Genomic DNA, 17,906 nt, shown 5'->3' with positions numbered 1-17,906 from the left:
AAAAAAAAAGCAAGTGCAAAAACATGGCATTCTGTACCTATGAACACAAACAATATTAATTCAAACTAAATGTCTTGTTTAACCGATCACAATTTTCCAAAAGATGTTTATAATTTCTTCTAATAACAAGATCATAATATATATACTATACTGCAGATCATTTTTTGTCCTCTGAAGAATATAGTTACCTTTTCTTATTTATAAAACAATTGTAGTATATTCTTTTACATTGATATATACTGTTACAGTTGAAAGCGGATGTTCCATAATTTACCAAAGTATTCATCTCTTATTGTAATTCCCCTTTTTTTTGTAAATTACAAAAGTTGTGGTCAATATTAAGACAGCTTTTTACCAAATTAACTTTTAGAATTGCTGTGTCAAAGAAAACGAAAAAATTAAATTGGCTCTAGGTTGGCTTCCAAAAAGAGAATATTTACTTAAATCTTCTACAGTTACAACACCAACATCTGCAAAAATAGAACTAACTTTTTTTGTTTGTTTGTTTTTTGAGACGGAGTTTCGCTCTTGTTACCCAGACTGGAGTGCAATGGCGCGATCTCGGCTCACCGCAACCTCCGCCTCTTGGGTTCAGACAATTCTCCTGCCTCAGCCTCCTGAGTAGCTGGGATTACAGGCATGCACTACTGTGCCCAGCTAATTTTTCGTATTTTTAGTAGAGACGGGGTTTCACCATGTTGACCAGGATGGTCTCGATCTCTTCACCTCGTGATCTACCCGCCTCGGCCTCCCAAAGTGCTGGGATTACAGGAGTGAGCCACCGCGCCCGGCCCGAAGTCTCTCTCTTTTTTTTTTGAGACGGAGTTTCGCTCTTGTTACCCAGGCTGGAGTGCAATGGCGCGATCTCGGCTCACCTCAACCTCCGCCTCCCGGTTTCAGGCAATTCTCCTGCCTCAGCCTCCTGAGTAGCTGGGATTACAGGGATGCGCCACCATGCCCAGCTAATTTTTTATATTTTTAGTAGAGATGGGGTTTCACCATGTTGACCAGGATGGTCTCGATCTCTTGACCTCGTGATCCACCCACCTCGGCCTCCCAAAGTGCTGGGATTACAGGCGTGAGCCACCGCGCCCGGCCCTAATTTCATATTCTTAAGTGCCCCGTTGTCATCTTCCTTTACTTGTGGAAGGAAACATGTAGATATTATTAATACACTTGCACCTGCACCTCATCCCCTTCCCCAATGGCAGTAGTTTTGTAGCAAGCCCCATGTGGGTATTACTGTTTAACGGAGCATCACTCCTATTCTCGGCTTCGTCCATTTAGTCAGAGTCTAATTAACCTACAAAAAGCCTTACCTAGTCCACAACCCCCGCCCTGTCCCCAGATCTAACACTTTCAGTGACCACTGGTTCTGGCAAGTCTGTGACCGCTTGCTGCCCAGCACCGTGGCTTCTTCAAACCCTGTTTATTTTTCCAAATTGTCCTGGGTCTGAGCATCTTCTCGGTCGTACGGCCGCTGCCTTCCTCTAAGATGGCCGCGCCCATGGTACTCCAGCTAAGGCTCCAGTCTCAGCTATAACGGGCACAAAGGGCGCCGCCATCTTTTCCCCACCCCCAGCCGACTGAATAGAATACCACTGCGCCGCTTTGGCCTTGGCTGGGCACCCGACTCTTAAAGCTTGCGTGGTTAGCCCAGCGCTGCTGAATGTCCCTTGCAACGCAGAGAAAAAGGCATTGAGGTGGCCGAGAGTGATTTCCACAGCCATTAAGGTCGCTCCTGTCAGAAACGCGACGATGGGCGCAGCCGTGTGACGTCATAGAGCGGCTCCCGCAGTCTGAACTCGCGATCACCGGCAGGCTCCGTGGTCCTCGTCTTGCTCCAACGTCGACACCGCAAAGCGTCCCGTAGGCCGCCTCAGGAGCGCGTCTGAATAGGAAAAGGTTTCGGACTTGGATGCGGCTTTTTGTCGGCTGCCAGTGGTGTCTGGAGAGGTTCGGGCTCAGGTGAGTCGGGTTCTGGGCATGGACTCGCGGCCTGTGTGCCTGTGTACCCGATGGTGCGTGGAGCATCCTGGTTGGGGCTGTATTTGAACGCAGTCGCTGAGGAAGCCGGGCGTTAATGACGGGGCCTTTGGCTGTAGGGGAGAAGTTTGTACCCGTGAGCGCGGGGGCCTAGTTCAGGGTCGCGAGTCTGAGGAAATCAGCTACAAGTCCGGCTCTGTCTGGATTTGGGGTCATGGTGAGTCACTCGGCTTGTGGCTCGTGGGGCTCAGTGATTGGGACCTGGAGTGAGTTGTACCTGTGAACTCCGGAGCCTCGTTCAGGGTCGCGGTTTAATATGGGGCTTAGCCTTAGAGATGTCTGGGTTGGGGATATGTCCTTTCCGTTTCCTAGACGTGTTTGGGGTTTTATATGGGATTTAATATGGGGCTGAGACACGGAGAACCCTGGTAGGAACTGTCAATATGTGAGGAGGTCCAGGGCCCTTGTTAATTGGTTGAAACCTTGAATGCGGGGACAGCCCTGAAGGCTGCATTTCTCCTGCTCAAATCCACTTACCTCTGTCAAGTTCAAGTCCGTCCTTGCGGTCCTTATCAAAACTTATTTTGTCTCCCCACATCGCCACTCTTCTTTATGGAGACAGAGATCGGTGACATAAAATTGTTCATGAAGTCACTTCATAAGCTGTTTAATTTTCGTAGAGTCAAAATTAAACATGTTTTATATCCCAGTAATAATATCACATCTTACATTCCTGATTGTCACTGCTACCGTGCACTTGCCTTAAATAAAGGACCCTAATATTTCTAACAATAAAGGACCCTAATATTTCTAACAGTAAAGGAGACAGAGATCTGTGACATAAAATTGTTCATAAAGTCACTTCATAAGCTGTTTAATTTTTGTAGAGTCAGCAATAATAATATAACATCTTACATTCCTGATTGTCACTGCTGCCGTGCACTTGCCTTAAATAAAGGACCCTAATATTTCTAACAATAAAGGAGACAGAGATCTGTAACATAAAATTGTTCATGAAGTAACTTCATAAGCTGTTTAATTTTTGTAGTCAGCAGTAATAATGTACATTTTGTAGAGTCAGCAGTAATAATGTCACATCTTACATTCCTGATTGTCACTGCTGCTGTGTACTTATCTTAAATAAAGGACCCTAATATTTCTAACAATAAAGGACCCTAATATTTCTTCCTTTATTTGGTGCCTCGGAGGCTTTTACATCCTGGGGCAATAAAACAAGGTTCTAAACGTGTGAAAGCTATGCCTTTCTTTAGACGCAAGGTAACTTGTATCTTTTGTTCTTGTTCAACCTAGTTAGTGGGTATCAATTTTATTGATTTTTTCAGTCCCTTTTTGTATTCTTGCTTTTTTTAAAAATAAATGTTTGTTTTTTTCCCACTGATTTCCACTTTCCTCTTTATTTTTTCAGTCAAATTGCTTTGTGTTTTAATTGCTCCTCGTTTTCCAGTTTTTCAGTTTGTACATTGAGTAATGATTTGAGGGTTTTTTTTTCTTTTCTGATACAGGTTTTTTTTTCCTAATTTGAAGTTTTGTTTTTTTTTTTTTGAAAAAAAGAACTCCTGTAGAGACAGCTAATTAATATTGATGTTGTGTTTTTATTTCCCATCAGTTCAAAATATTGTCCAATTTCCTGTGTGCTTTTCTTTTTCCTCTCTCACTTTCTTTCTTTCTTTCTTTCTTTTTTTTTTGTTGAGACAGGGTCTTGCTCTGGTCCTTGCTGGAGTGCAGTGGTGCAGTCTCCGCTCCCACCTCCTGAGTTCAAGTGATTCTTCCACTTCAGCATCTTGAATAGCTGAGATTACAGGCACGCATTACCGTGCCTGGCTAATTTTTTGTATTCTTAGTAGACAGGGTGTTTCACCATGTTGGCTAGGCTGGTCTGGAACTCCTGGCCTCAAGTGATCCACCCATCTCAGCCTCCCAAAGTGCTGGGATAACAGATGTGAGCCACTGTACCTGGCTCATGATTTTCTTTTTAACCGTGGTTATTCAGAACTGTGCTATTTTGTTTCCAAATATTTGGATATTTTCTAAATTTCATTCTGAAGTTGATTTCTAATTAAATTGTTGTGGTTGGAAAATATATTTAGAAGTTATTGACACTTGTTTTATATCCCAGCAAATGGTCTTTCCTTGAGAATATAACACAGACTCTTGAAAAAAATGTTTATTTTACTGCTGTTGAGTGTAGTATTAAATATCAGTTAAGTCTAGTTGATTGATTATGTTGTTCAAGTTTTCAGTATCTTTGCTGAGTTTCTGTTTGTTTTCCTTATTACTGTGAGTAAGGTAATAAAGTTTTCAATTATTATTGTGGAATCGTCTAATCCTCTCTAATTCTGTTTTGCTTCATACGTCATGTCCTTATATCTACACGCTTATATTATTGCCAGCCATTGCAACCATTGTTGCCACTCATCTAGGCCTTGGTGTTCAGAGTTTTTATTGGGTATCAGTTAACATATACAATTGACTTCCTTTGTGGCTGACTTCAATCTCCAGCACCTCCAGATAGCAAACTAATACCACGTGGTCCAAGGCCTCCCACAGTAATTCACATTATTAGGATAGACAATTTGGCATGGCTCAAATTGCCCTGATAACCAAAGACAATTTTATCAAGCAGCATATTCCAAAGGCTTAGAGTTTGCCTCATTGGAACTGTGGGCAAAGGACAAACCTCTCTTGGGTAAAGTTAATTCTTTAGCACATAATGTAAAATGAGATAGTTCTTATGATTTGTTTAGTACATTGGTCTTGACACTGAGATATGTATACCCACAGAGCATACAGAGACTTTTGAAGCAGTACATGAGCACACATGCATTTTAAAGACATCCTTGGAGTCTTCCCTGTGTTCTCTTTCCTAAAATTGATCTGCCTGAGAATTCCTGTGCCTCTGAGGCATCGTACTGTGTCGGTTCTGCTTTCCCGCCTTCTCTGTAATAGTCATGCCACTTCTACTTCACGAAAGAAAGTCACAGCTTTCATACATTTAGAACCTTGTTTTATTGCTCTAGATGTATAAACCCCTGAGGCACCAAATAAAGGAACTGTAAATATTAGGGTCTTTTACTTAAGTACAGAGCATCAGTGACAACATCTGGACCCAGGATGAATGTACACTTAAAGCCATTTTGCTTATCAGCCCTTAGGTCCTGGCTCCCAGAAGCAAGATAACTCAAGTGAAATCATGAAGGAAGAAGGAGGTTGCTGGCCTTAGATATCATTTCTAGGGACAACTTTAAGTGGACACCAATATTTCTGACTAGGAAAACTTCACGGTAAATGCAGAAGAGACAAAGACGTATAGTCCATGTTATACACTATTTTCTGAGCACAGAAGAAAATGATCAAGACCCAGGTGATTTTTGGTTTGTTGTATTTTCCCTTTTTTTTTTTTTTTTAATAGATTTATGGTGGCCTTAAAGAGTCAGTTGAACTTAAGGAAGTATATACTGGGATAATTGTGTACTAGGGAGAAATTAACTTAGACTGCTTTTGGGAGTAAAGGTGGGGGTTCATTGTGCCTTATGAGGTAGATTCTGGATTGCTTGAGCTCAGGAGTTCAAGACCAGCCTGGGCAATATGGTGAAACCCTGTCTCTCCAAAAAATACACAAATTAGCTGGGTGTGGTGGTGAACACCTGTAGTCCCAGCTACTCGGGAGGCTGAGGTGGGAGAATTGCTAGAGCTTGGGAGGATGAAGCTACAGTGAGCCATGTTTGCACCACTGCACTCGAATTTGGGTGACAAAGTGAGACCCTGTCTCAAAAAAAAGGAAAAGAAAAAAGGTAGACTCAATATGAAAGAATGCAAGCTTTATTTATAGTTCAGCTCTTTGACCATTACAGTGATACATGAATCACCTCTCGAGAATTAACTATGGTTGTCATTTTAATGTACATCCTCCAGACCATTTTCAATATATTGGCATTCTTTGCATACTAGTGCCTGCCAGCCAAGTTCTTTTTTTTTTTTTTAACCTAATGTAATGAACTCCAAATGATGTCTGTGTGACAATTTAGCAGTTCAACTGTTGGTGAATATTTAGGCATATTGTTATAAACTACATGACTGAACAAGGTTACATGGTCGTGTTAATGGCTTTTTTGTGAAATTATATCAGTATTACTTGAGGATGGTTACAAATAAATCAATTTAGGGTGTAGTCATTTAATACATACTTTCCGTTGCTATCAAAATGGACATTCTACTTTATGGTCAGTGTAGAATAAGGCCAGGATTGTTGACTCTGGAGTCAGTTGCCAGCTGTGTGACCTCACATACTTCATTTAGCCATTATGCACCTCAGTTTTCTTATCTGTGAGAAGGATGATATGGCACCTACATAGTAAGGGCATAAAATGAGTTAATCTATATAATGTATTTAGAAGAGTATCTATGTACAGGAATAACAGTTTTACTCTATTCTCAGACAATGTTTCTGATACCAGATATGTGGGGTTTTCTCCACACATCAATTCAATTCTCCATACCGATTAGGTATTCTAAAATTTACTCAATTCTTACACTAATTGCCTGGACTTAGGACAGACCCCACAGGTTGAGGGCTCAGTCCCACAAGACTGCCCCCTGAAAAGTGCTGGGTCCCCAGGTTACTCACAACTTCTGTTGGACTTGGCTACTAGTTGGATGCCCCCACAACCCCCTACTCAGATTTATTCATCTGCTAGAAGGCTCAAAAAATGCAGGAAGACAGTTTACTTACTAGATTACTGGTTTATTATGAAAGGGTACAACTCAGGAATGGCCAGTTGGAAAAGATGTATAGGGCCAGGTAATGGGGAAGGACCACAGAGCTTTGATGCCCTCTCTGGGTGTTCTACCCTCCCAGGACTGCCGTTATGTTGAGCAGCCCAGAAACTCTCAACCTCATCCTTTTATTGTTATGGTGGCAGATTCATTACATAGGCATAATTCATTAATTCATTAACTATTGGTGGTAAGCTCAATTTCTATCACCTCTCCCTTCCTCAGAGGTCAGAGGTTGACTGGGGAAGTGGGACTGTAAGTTCCAACTGTCTGATCACAAGGTTGTTTCCCCTGGCAACCAGCTCCTTTCCTGAGGCCATGGAAGAGCCCCAGCCAGCAATCATCTCAATAGCATACAAAAGACACTATCACTTCAGCAATTCCAAAGATTTCGGGGGTAGAGACCAAATGTATATTTATTTTGTCACAGTATGGTATATAAAAAGTGACGTGTAAATGTGGTATAATAAGAAATATATATACTTACCTGGCAGGGGAGATACCATGATCACGAAGGTGGTTTTCCCAGGGCGAGGCTTATCCATTGCACTCCGGATGTGGGAAACTCAACTGCATAATTTGTGGTAGTGGGGGACTGCGTTTGCACTTTCCCCTGACAAAAAAAAAAATAAATAAGAAATATATTTGGTCATTGTTTTCAGTTCATGGCACAGTATGCCTAAAGCCCTTTGAATTTCTTCCTGAGGAATAGGTGTGTCTTCTGTTATTCATGAGGAGCCTGAATTTCATGGTGAGACCTCTAGATAGTGTCAGGATGAGACTGAGACTAGGCCCCAGAAAGACTAAGCAGTTAGAGGATTGGAACTGAAAGGAGGAATAGACTAGAGAGTAAGTTCTATGAAAATTCTTGAACAGGCCAGGTGTAGTGGCTCACGCCTGTAATCCCAGCACTTTGGAAGGCCGAGGCGGGCTGATCACGAGGTCAAGAGATCAAGACCATCCTGGCCAACATGGTGAAACCCCATCTCCACTAAAAATACAAAAATTAGCTGGGCACCGTGGCACATGCCTGTAGTCCCATCTTCTTGGGAGGTTGAGGCAGGAGAATTGCTTGAACCTGAGAGGCGGAGGTTGCAGTGAGCCGAGATTGTGCCACTGCACTCCAGCCTGGTGACAGAGCAAGACTCCATCTCAAAAAAAAAAAAAAAACTCTTTTGAACAAGCTTCAGGTTGGTGAACATACCAGGGTGCTGGGAGGATGCTGCACCCAGAGGGGAATGGAAGCTTGGCATGCCATCCTCCATCCCTTGCCCTGTGCATTTCTTCTTGCTGTTCCTGAGTTGTATCCTTTATTATTATCTAGGTACCATAAGTAAAGTGTTTCCTGAGTTCTATGAGCTGTTCTAGTAAATTATCAAACCTAAGGAGGGGTTTGTGGGAGCCCCTAATTTATAGCCAGTTAGTCAGAAACACTGATAGCCCAGGACTTATGACTGGCATCTTAAGAGGAGGCAGTCTTGTGGGATTGAACACTTAAATCTATGGACTCTGACACAGGTAGTATCAGAATTGAATTGAATTGTTGGACATCTAGTTGATATTTAGAGAACTGGAGAATTGGTTGTTAGTGTTGGAAAACACTGCACAAAAAGAACATTCGTTGTTGCAAATCTTGCCAACACTTACTGTGTTATCAAATTGTGTATTTTCCATGATCTAGATGATCCAGTATTATTTTGCCCTATTTTATTTTGCATTTTCCCATTCACCAGTGAGGTTCAGATCTTTCATCTCTTTGTTGCTTCTTTGGATTATTTGTAACGTAAGAAACTGTCTTTAGTTTTTGCTTATTTAATTTTTTTTTTTTTTTTTTTTGACACGGGGTTTCGCTCTTGTTACCCAGACTGGAGTGTAATGGCGCAATCTCGGCTCACCGCAACCTCCGTCTCCTGTGTTCAAGCAATTCTCCTGCCTCAGCCTCCCGAGTAGCTGGGACTACAGGCACGCGCCACCATGCCCAGCTAATTTTTGTATTTTTAGTAGAGACGGGTTTCACCATGTTGACCAGGATGGTCTCGATCTCTTGACCTCATGATCCACCCATCTCGGCCTCCCAAAGTGCTGGGGTTATAGGCGTGAGCTACCGTGCCCAGCCGAGAAGTCATTTTTTTAAAGCTTTTTTTTTTTTTTTTTTTTTTTTTTTGAGACGGAGTTTCGCTCTTGTTACCCAGGCTGGAGTGCGATGGCGCGATCTCGGCTCACCACAACCTCCGCCTCCTGGGTTCAGGCAATTCTCCTGCCTCAGCCTCCTGAGTAGCTGGGATTACAGGCACGCGCCACCATGCCCAGCTAATTTTTTGTATTTTTAGTAGAGACAGGGTTTCACCATGTTGACCAGGGTGGTCTCGATCTCTTGACCTCGTGATCCACCCGTCTCGGCCTCCCAAAATGCTGGGATTACAGGCGTGAGCCACCGCGCCCGGCTTTTTTAAAGCTTTTTACTTATGAACATGTTTTCTTTTGTTCCTTTTTTTTTTTCCTTTGAGACAGGGACTTGCTCTCTTCCCCAGGATGGAGTACAGTAGTAGCACTGTCATGGCTCACTGCAGCCTCAGCCTCCTGGGCTCAAGTATTGTCTGCCTGCCTTATCCTCCTGAATAGCTGGGACCACAGGCATCCACCACCACACTCCAGCTAATTTTTTATTATTTGTAGAGAGTAGAGACAGGGTATCACTATGTTGAAGATTGGTCTCAAACTCCTGGGCTCAAACTATCTTCCGGAAGTCCTGGGACTATGAGCCCCACTCCTAGCCTCATAAGTTCCTCTTAAGTTTATATCTTATGTTCATTGTCTATTAGTACCTAAGAAATTACTCCAAAATGTAATGACTTGAAACAACACTTAAAAAAAAAAACCTCACACTTTCTGTGGCTCAGGAATAAGGGCATGGCTTAGCTGGCTACTTTGATTCAGAGTCTCTTATGGGGTTGTAGTCAAGGTGTTAGCCAGGTTGGCATCTGATCTGAAGGCTGAAATGGGAAAAGATGTACATCTAAGCTCACTTACGTGGTTTTTGGGAGGAATTCATTTCCAGAATGAGAAATGAGGCAGTTCAGTTGAGTTCCTCAGTTTCTACCTTTCTAAGGCCACCTTTAGTTTTTTGCCACGTGCACCTCCCCTATATGCCAAAGTGTTTAATCAAAGCCAGAAAATGACAGATTCTGCTAGCAAAATGGAAGTCATATAGACTGTAATCTTAAAGTGGCATCTCATCACTTTTCCTGTATTCTTTTCATTAGAAACAAGCTATTAGACCACTTGATACTTAGGAGGATGGTGCTGCACAGGGGCAGGAATACCTAGAGTGTAATAAAGAATTTGGCTAGCCTTTGTCTTTCATTCCTGGGAGGTAACCTCTAAACCCTTGTAATCACCCAAGTTGTAAGAATGTCTCTGTCATTCATGGTGAGCCACTCATATTCGATAGCTTATATCTATATACATAGTGGTGACTCATAGTGGATCCCTAGATAATTTATGGCAATGACATGACACTGGATAGGGGCTGCCCATGCCAAAAAGAGCACTATGTGATTAGAGAGTTATGGTTTTGAGTCAGAAAGGGGAGGGAACTGGAGCCTGAACTCAGCTACATGGGCAGTGCTTTCCGTAAACCATACCTACATAATGAAGTCTCAATAAAAACTCCGGACATCAAAATTTGGGTGCATGTCGCTGGTTGGCAAGTACTCTTGAATATTGTTGCATGATGTAGTCAGGAAGATGTTATGCCACCCAGGACTCCATGAGGAGAGGACAGTCAGCAGCTTTGTGTTTGGAACTTGCCCAGACCTCACCCTGTGCATATTTTCCTTTAGCTGATTCTGTTTTGTGTCATTTTGCAATAGTAAAGTGCTAATTGTAAATACAGCACTATCTTGGGTTGTCTGAGTTGTTCTATCAAATTATTAAACCTGAGGGAGTCATGGTAGCTCCACATATTTGTAGCCAGCTAGTTGCAGTTGAGGGTGGTCTGTGTAGCTTCAAGCTTGTAGCTTGTGTCTGAATTGAGGGCAGTCCTGTGGAGGACTGTATTTTTAACCTGGTAAGTTTGGCCTAACCCAGGTAGCTGATGTCAGAAGTCACTGCAGCTAGAGAATGAGATTATCAGAGGCTACCTTAGAGTTGGCCTGCAAGATTTCCATCCAGTAATAAATTCTTTTGGACCGTGGAGTGAGGTAGAAATTTAACTTTACAGTTACCCAGTTGATAGACATCTCACATAAAGATTTTAGAATGAGATAAGCTGACCAGGCTTGAGCACTTGCACCCTTTCATGAGTCTACTTTCTTGACTATGCAGCATCCCACACAGTAGTATAAGATAGATGATCTTACCAATATTTCCTTGGATCTTAGTTACCTCTACTTCACACACTGCAGTTCTCTGAAAAGTTATTGTGAAGCAGGAGAATGGCAGTTTACTTGACAAACAGGTCCCTGGTATCACGGTTGTAAGACAGCAAGTCATCTGCTAGCCATGTGTTTTAATCCCAAATGGCCTTCCAAAATTGGCCTTTTTTGTTGCAAGAATCAGGACTTCGAAGATAGTATTCCATACTTTTCTGGATTCTATTATTTATTTATTTATTTAATTTTTGAGACGGAGTTTCGCTCTTGTTACCCAGGCTGGAGTGCAATGGCGCAATCTCGGCTCTCCGCAACCTCCGCCTCCTGGGTTCAGGCAATTCTCCTGCCTCAGCCTCCTGAGTAGCTGGGACTACAGGCGTGTGCCATCATGCCCAGCTAATTTTTGTATTTTTAGTAGAGACGGGGTTTCACCTTGTTGACCAGGATGGTCTCGATCTCTTAACCTCGTGATTGACCCACCTCAGCCTCCCAAAGTGCTGGGATTATAGGCGTGAGCCACCGCGCCCGGCCTTCTGGATTCTATTATTGAAATGTTACCCATCAGTACATTTTGTTATTTCCTCGTAGGTAATCTGTCTTTTGTCTCTTGATGATTTTAGTTTTCCCTTTGCATTTGATGTATGGTAGTTTCAGTCTGACGTGTCACACCAGTTGTGAGTTCCTGCTCTAAACTTGTTGAAATTTCTGAATTTGAGATTTCAGGTATTTAGTGAGTCCTGAAATATTTTAGCTTCTAGATATTTATTATTAGATCTTGCTTCTCTATTATAGTATTTTCCCTTTTCGAAACCATAAGTATCTAATATGCTGTTAATCTATCCATTAATACACATATGTATTTCTGTTTTTCTGTTAGAAGTTTTTTTTTTTGCTGGGGGCAGTGGTGCACACCTGTAATCCCAGCACTTTGGAAGGCCGAAGCAGGAGGATCACTTGAGGCCAGGACTTCAAGACCAGCCTGGTCAACATAACATGTCCCTGTCTGTACAAAAATTGGTAGTAGCATCCACCTGTAGTCCTAGTTACCTGAGAGGCTGAGGTGGGAAGGTCACTTGAACCTAGGAGTTCAAGGTTTCAGTAAGCTATTATCATGATACTGTACTCCATTTGGGGCTACAGAGCAAGACTCTGTCTCTTTAAAAATTAAAAAATAAATAAAAATCTAATCAATTTTAAGGGTCTTTTGTGCTTTATACAGATATAGTTTCTTTTTTTTCCTCTTACATTTATTTAAAAGTACTATTTTATGAATTCAGGATGTGGAGTCTATTCATGTCAGATCCTCATATTGGCTGTGAAGTCATTGGTAATGTAGGGATGTTTTATTTGTCTTGATGTCATTTGCCTTTGTTTAATATTTAGAAATAGGTGCTAAAATATATAGATAGAGGATTTTGCCCCTTCCAAAGTATATTTGAGAAAGGAATATAGATGCAGACTGTATTGTGAAAGTTTTAAAAAATTATCTCATACTGTTATATTAATAGGAGTTTATATCTTATTAAATAGGACTTTGTAATTACAGGAATCACTGACCCTGGAGGATGTGGCTGTGGAATTCAGCTGGGAGGAGTGGCAGCTCCTGGACACTGCTCAGAAGGACCTGTACCGAGATGTGATGGTGGAGAACTATAACCACCTGGTATCACTGGGTAAGAATCACCTAGAGGTGCCTACAATGCCTAGATACTGTCCTAGGCTCACCTAATCAAAGCTTTATAGTCACTATGGTGTTTGAAAGAGTTACGTTTTCAAGTCCCCTCTCTGACCCAAAGTGGTATAATCTCTTCTAAGAGAGAATGCTTACTTTGAAATTGAATGTATTATTTTCCCATGTTGACATACTGGACTCCGATTCAGTATGTTTGTGTTTGTCTTTCCTCATGACCAGGGTATCAAACTAGCAAACCAGATGCACTATCCAAGTTGGCACATGGACAAGAACCATGGATGACAGATGCTAAAATCCAGAATAAAAATTGTCCAGGTAAGTGAGAACCAGCAAGGACAGTGGTGATTGGAGTCTTATTTTAGTCATTAAGGAAAGGTGTCACAGATGTAAAACATCTGAGGATACCTAAGCAGCTACTCTATATATTCATCTCCCCATCTGATAACTTTTTAAATGTTGTTATAGTTTAAAGACTTTTTATCTTTTCTTGATCTGTTTCTTACTTATTTCATCTTACATGTTCATAATTTCCTTTTATTCTGGGATCATAGAGTTGACAGTAAAGAGCCAGCCCCCAGCAAATCATCTCATAAGCATTTTTATTTCATATAATTCTCAAGGAAGAATTTGTTATTCTGTTCTTTCTTAGGAATCAGGAAAGTTAACAGTCATCTGCAAGAGCACTCTCCAAACCAAAGATTTCCGAAGAGCATGCAGCAATGCAATGGACAGCATGCATTTAGAAACATTGTACATCTCAGCAAGACAGATTTTCCTCTAGTGCAAAATCATGATACATTTGACTTGTACAGAAAAAATTTGAAATCAAGTTTAAGTTTAATCAACCAGAAGAGAAGACATGGAATAAATAACCCTGTTGAGTTTATTGGAAGTGAGAAAACCCTTCTACATGGTAAGCATGAACGTACACATACTAAAACTAGATTTTCTGAAAATTCAAAATGCATCTATACAAAATTCCAATTATTTAAGCATCAGAGGACTCAGAAAATTGAGAAACCCCATGCATGCATTGAAAGTGAGACCTTCCTTAGAAAGTCTCAGCTCATTTACCATGAGAACATTCATATAGAAGAGAATCCTAGAAGTGGTCAGTGTGAGAAGTTGTCCAGAAGTGTCTTGTTTAGTAAGCATCTGAAAACGAATACAAGAGACAAAATGTGTATACCCAGTGAATATAGAAAAGGCTCTATTGTGAAGAGTAGTGTCATTGCACATCAACAAATCCATACAGAAGAGAAATCCTATATGTGCAGTGAATGTGGAAAGAGCTTTACAATGAAGCGCTATCTAATTGCTCATCAGCGAACTCATAGTGGAGAGAAACCTTATGTGTGCAATGAATGTGGAAAAGGTTTCACTGTGAAGAGCAATCTCATTGTACATCAGCGAACTCATACAGGGGAGAAACCCTATATATGCAGTGAATGTGGAAAAGGCTTCACCATGAAGCGCTATCTTGTTGTACATCAGCGAACTCATACTGGAGAGAAACCCTATATATGCAGTGAATGTGGAAAAGGCTTTACCGTGAAGAGCAATCTCATTGTACATCAGCGCTCCCATACAGGAGAAAAATCTTACATATGCAGCGAATGTGGAAAAGGCTTCACTGTCAAACGCACTCTTATTATACATCAGCGAACTCATACAGGAGAGAAATCTTACATATGCAATGAATGTGGTAAAGGCTTCACCACAAAGCGTACTCTTATTATCCATCAGCGAACTCATACAGGAGAAAAACCCTATGAATGCAATGAATGTGGTAAAGCCTTCAGCCAGAAAATATGCCTCATACAACATGAGAGATGTCATACAGGAAAAACTCCCTTTGTATGTACTGAGTGTGGAAAATCCTATTCACACAAATACGGTCTCATTACCCATCAGAGAATTCACACAGGAGAGAAACCTTATGAGTGCAATGAATGTGGAAAAGCCTTTACCACAAAGTCAGTACTCAATGTACATCAAAGAACGCACACAGGAGAGAGGCCCTATGGATGCAATGATTGTGAGAAAGCCTTCTCCCACTTATCAAACCTTGTCAAACATAAGAAGATGCACATAAGAGAAATGGATAATAGAATCAGGCAAGTGGAAAATTCCTGTAATGGGGAGTCACAGCTTCTTCCTTACAAGTGAACTCATGAATAATGAAAACCCTACTAGTGCAGTGACTATGGAAATGCCTTTTGTGGCACCTCAGACTTTTTTAAACATCAGTGTGGGCCGGGCGCGGTGGCTCACGCCTGTAATCCCAGCACTTTGGGAGGCCGAGGCGGGTAGATCACGAGGTCAAGAGATCGAGACCATCCTGGTCAACATGGTGAAACCCTGTCTCTACTAAAAATACAAAAAATTAGCTGGGCATAGTGGTGCGTGCCTGTAATCCCAGCTACTCAGGAGGCTGAGGCAGGAGAATTGCCTGAAACCAGGAGGCGGAGGTTGCGGTGAGCCAAGATTGCACCATTGCACTCCAGCCTGGGTAACAAGAGCGAAACTCCGTCTCAAAAAAAGCAAAAAAAAAACACACAAAAAAAAATCAGTGTATTTCTAGCAAATTGGAACATAAACATGGTGCTGCCTGTTATCAGATGTGTGTCCTCAGGAGATAAAATAATTTGCCCTAGAGATAAACTTGATGAATACAGTAAATAAGGTAGTGCCTTTAGTGGTCTTTTACCTCATATTTTCTGTTAATGAAAACATGTTGAATAAACTATAATATATTAATGTGAAAATGTCTTGAGCAATAATTTTTGCTCATATATCTGAAAAGTGTACAGAGATAAATTTTGTGAATGCAGAGACTAGGAAAAGTCTTCTCTGGAAAGATAGACTTTATTACCAGGTTTCATCATAGATTTCAACGTAGGTGAACTTATTGTTGATAGAAACATCATGACCATGACAAAGCCTTTACTCAGAAATATGACCTCAGTGAGTGTCAAAGTTTACACTGGAGAATAAATTTAAGGTAACAGTATTAATGGCAGGATTTCAGTGATGCATTCTGCTTCATCATTTGTCAGAAAATCACATAGAAAGTAAAATTGTTATGAACATGCTATCAAATAAATGTGGACACTTAGCAAAATATCAAGAGCTCATGAAGGCATGATATGTGGTGAAAATGATGAATGTTTGAGTGCTTTTTCTTAATAACCTTATACATCAGCTAATACACCTGGTGTGCATTTTCAGTTGCCTTGCCAATGATTCCATAATATACTCTGTTCTCATCACTGTTTATTTTTACTGTTATGTAAAATTGTGGTATAAGAAGACATACATTTGGTCTTTGTCCTTAGTTCCTGGCACAGAGCTCCTAAAACCCTTAGAATTTCATGAGCAATAGGATGGTTCTTTTTGTTGTTGTTGTTATTCATAGCACTGCCCTTTTAATTACACCTGACTATGCTACTGAGGTGACTTACAGTCGGTCACCTAGACAGCCTCAGGATGTGGCTGTTCCCTAGGAAGATCAAGTAACTAGAGGATGGAAATTTTGTGTCCCATTTCTCCTGCCTCCTGGAAGGGGAGGGGGGCGCTGGAGATTAGACACTGAGATTAAGAGAACTCCAAATATCCCAGGAGGGTGTACACCCCCAACTTCATAGGGACAGAGGTTCCTGAGATTAGGAGGACCCTTTCAGGCTTTACTCTGTGTACCTCTTCATCTGAGTGTTCATTTGCATCCTTTATAACCAATAAAACAAAGTACACTGTTTTCTTGAGTTCTGTGAGCCCTGTAGCAAATTATCAAACTTGAGCAGCGGTAGTGGGAACTCTGAATTTATCACCAGTCATTCAGAAGTGCAGGTTGTCCTTGTGAGTGGCATCTGATGTGGGGACAGTCTTGTTGGACTAAGCCCCTTAACTTGTAAAGTCTGCATTAACTTGGAGTAGTTAGTGTCAGAATTGAATTGTAGAACACCCAGTTGGTGTGGGAGAATTGGAGAATTTATTAGTGTCAGAAAATACCCCAGAACCAGACAGGAATGATCTATGACCACCGCATATTATGATTAGCTCTTTCCTTTTCTTTGGCTCTAAGCTTAATTGTACATTTAGCAGGACGGGCGTGGTGGCTCACGCCTATAATCCAAGCACTTTGGAGGCCAAGGTGGGCGGATCACTTGAGGTCGGGAGTTCAAGACCAGCCTGACCAACATGGTGAAACCCCGTCTTTAAAAAAATAAAATAAAAAATAAATTGTACATTTAGCAAACTGAAGTAGTTTAAAAAGAAACTGAATATGTTGAATATATTAACATAACAACATATTTGGATGTGCTTAACTAAGATTGATCAGTTTATAAAACCACCTTCAACTTAAATAAAATTGAACTCAAAAGAAATTGCAAAAATAGTCTAGAGGCTTTGCTAGTATCTTTCAACCAACTTCTGGTAAAAACATCCTACATTACCATAAGTATCAAAACCAGAAAAATAACATTGGCAGGATACCATGAAGCAAATAATCTTACCTGGGATTTCACTAGTTTTTATGTTTTTTTCTTTTTTCTTTTGACTCTAAGAAGTTGTATTACATGTAAAGATTCGTGTAAACACTGAAACCACATAAACCTGTTTAATGAACACAAACTCTCTCATACTGCCGTTTTACGCTTACACTCCATCCAAACCTAACTCTGCCACCCACTCTTTTCCTTTCCATCAGTATAATTTAATAATTTCATGGATGTGGTAAAATTGTTTTTATAAATGCTTTTTATAAATTTTATATAAACAAGTTATATAAATTTTTATTAATAGAGAGTATGTAAGCTTTTGGCATTTTTGTCACTCAGCAAATTACTCCTAAGGTTTATATGAGTTGATGAATAGTTGTTTTATTATTTTTTTTTACCATCATCTATCTAACCAGATGAAAGTTGTTTGTATTAGGGAGTAGTATACATATATGATGTACTAGTTTGTTTATCCATTCACCTATGAGAGATATTTGCAGTTTTCCTGATTTGAAGTGTTATAAATAAAGATGCTGTGAAATTTATATACAGGATTTT

The 17,906-nt window shown here is 40.8% G+C and overlaps 2 protein-coding genes and 1 pseudogene across 3 annotated transcripts in view; 2 read left to right on the top strand and 1 right to left on the bottom strand.

Annotated features, from left to right (window-relative positions):
* LOC105723807 (zinc finger protein 577) overlaps positions 1-17,906 on the bottom strand; it is a 330,132-nt gene that overhangs the window by 167,087 nt on the left and 145,139 nt on the right. The window lies entirely within an intron of this gene.
* Positions 1,463-17,902, top strand: ZNF614 (zinc finger protein 614). 2 transcript variants are annotated; one of them, XM_012462137.3, is made up of 5 exons: positions 1,464-1,968; positions 5,153-5,368; positions 12,700-12,826; positions 13,066-13,161; positions 13,496-17,902. In XM_012462137.3, exons 2-5 carry the CDS (start codon positions 5,354-5,356, stop codon positions 15,013-15,015), a joined length of 1,758 nt encoding a protein of 585 aa, XP_012317560.2. In that variant the 5' UTR covers positions 1,464-1,968; positions 5,153-5,353; the 3' UTR covers positions 15,016-17,902. The 2 variants fall into 2 exon arrangements, with proteins under 2 accessions (XP_012317568.2, XP_012317560.2); XM_012462145.3 differs by lacking the exon at positions 5,153-5,368 and having other exon boundaries at positions 1,463-1,968.
* LOC135276893 (U1 spliceosomal RNA) lies at positions 7,260-7,396 on the top strand (annotated as a pseudogene).

Source organism: Aotus nancymaae, unplaced genomic scaffold (genome assembly GCF_030222135.1).
Source record: "Aotus nancymaae isolate 86718 unplaced genomic scaffold, 86718_ANA_hifiasm-v0.15.2.pri h1tg000028l, whole genome shotgun sequence".
Classification (NCBI taxonomy): domain Eukaryota; kingdom Metazoa; phylum Chordata; class Mammalia; order Primates; family Aotidae; genus Aotus; species Aotus nancymaae.
Note: the sequence above shows the minus strand (reverse complement) of the source record. Positions and strands in the feature narration are given on the sequence as shown.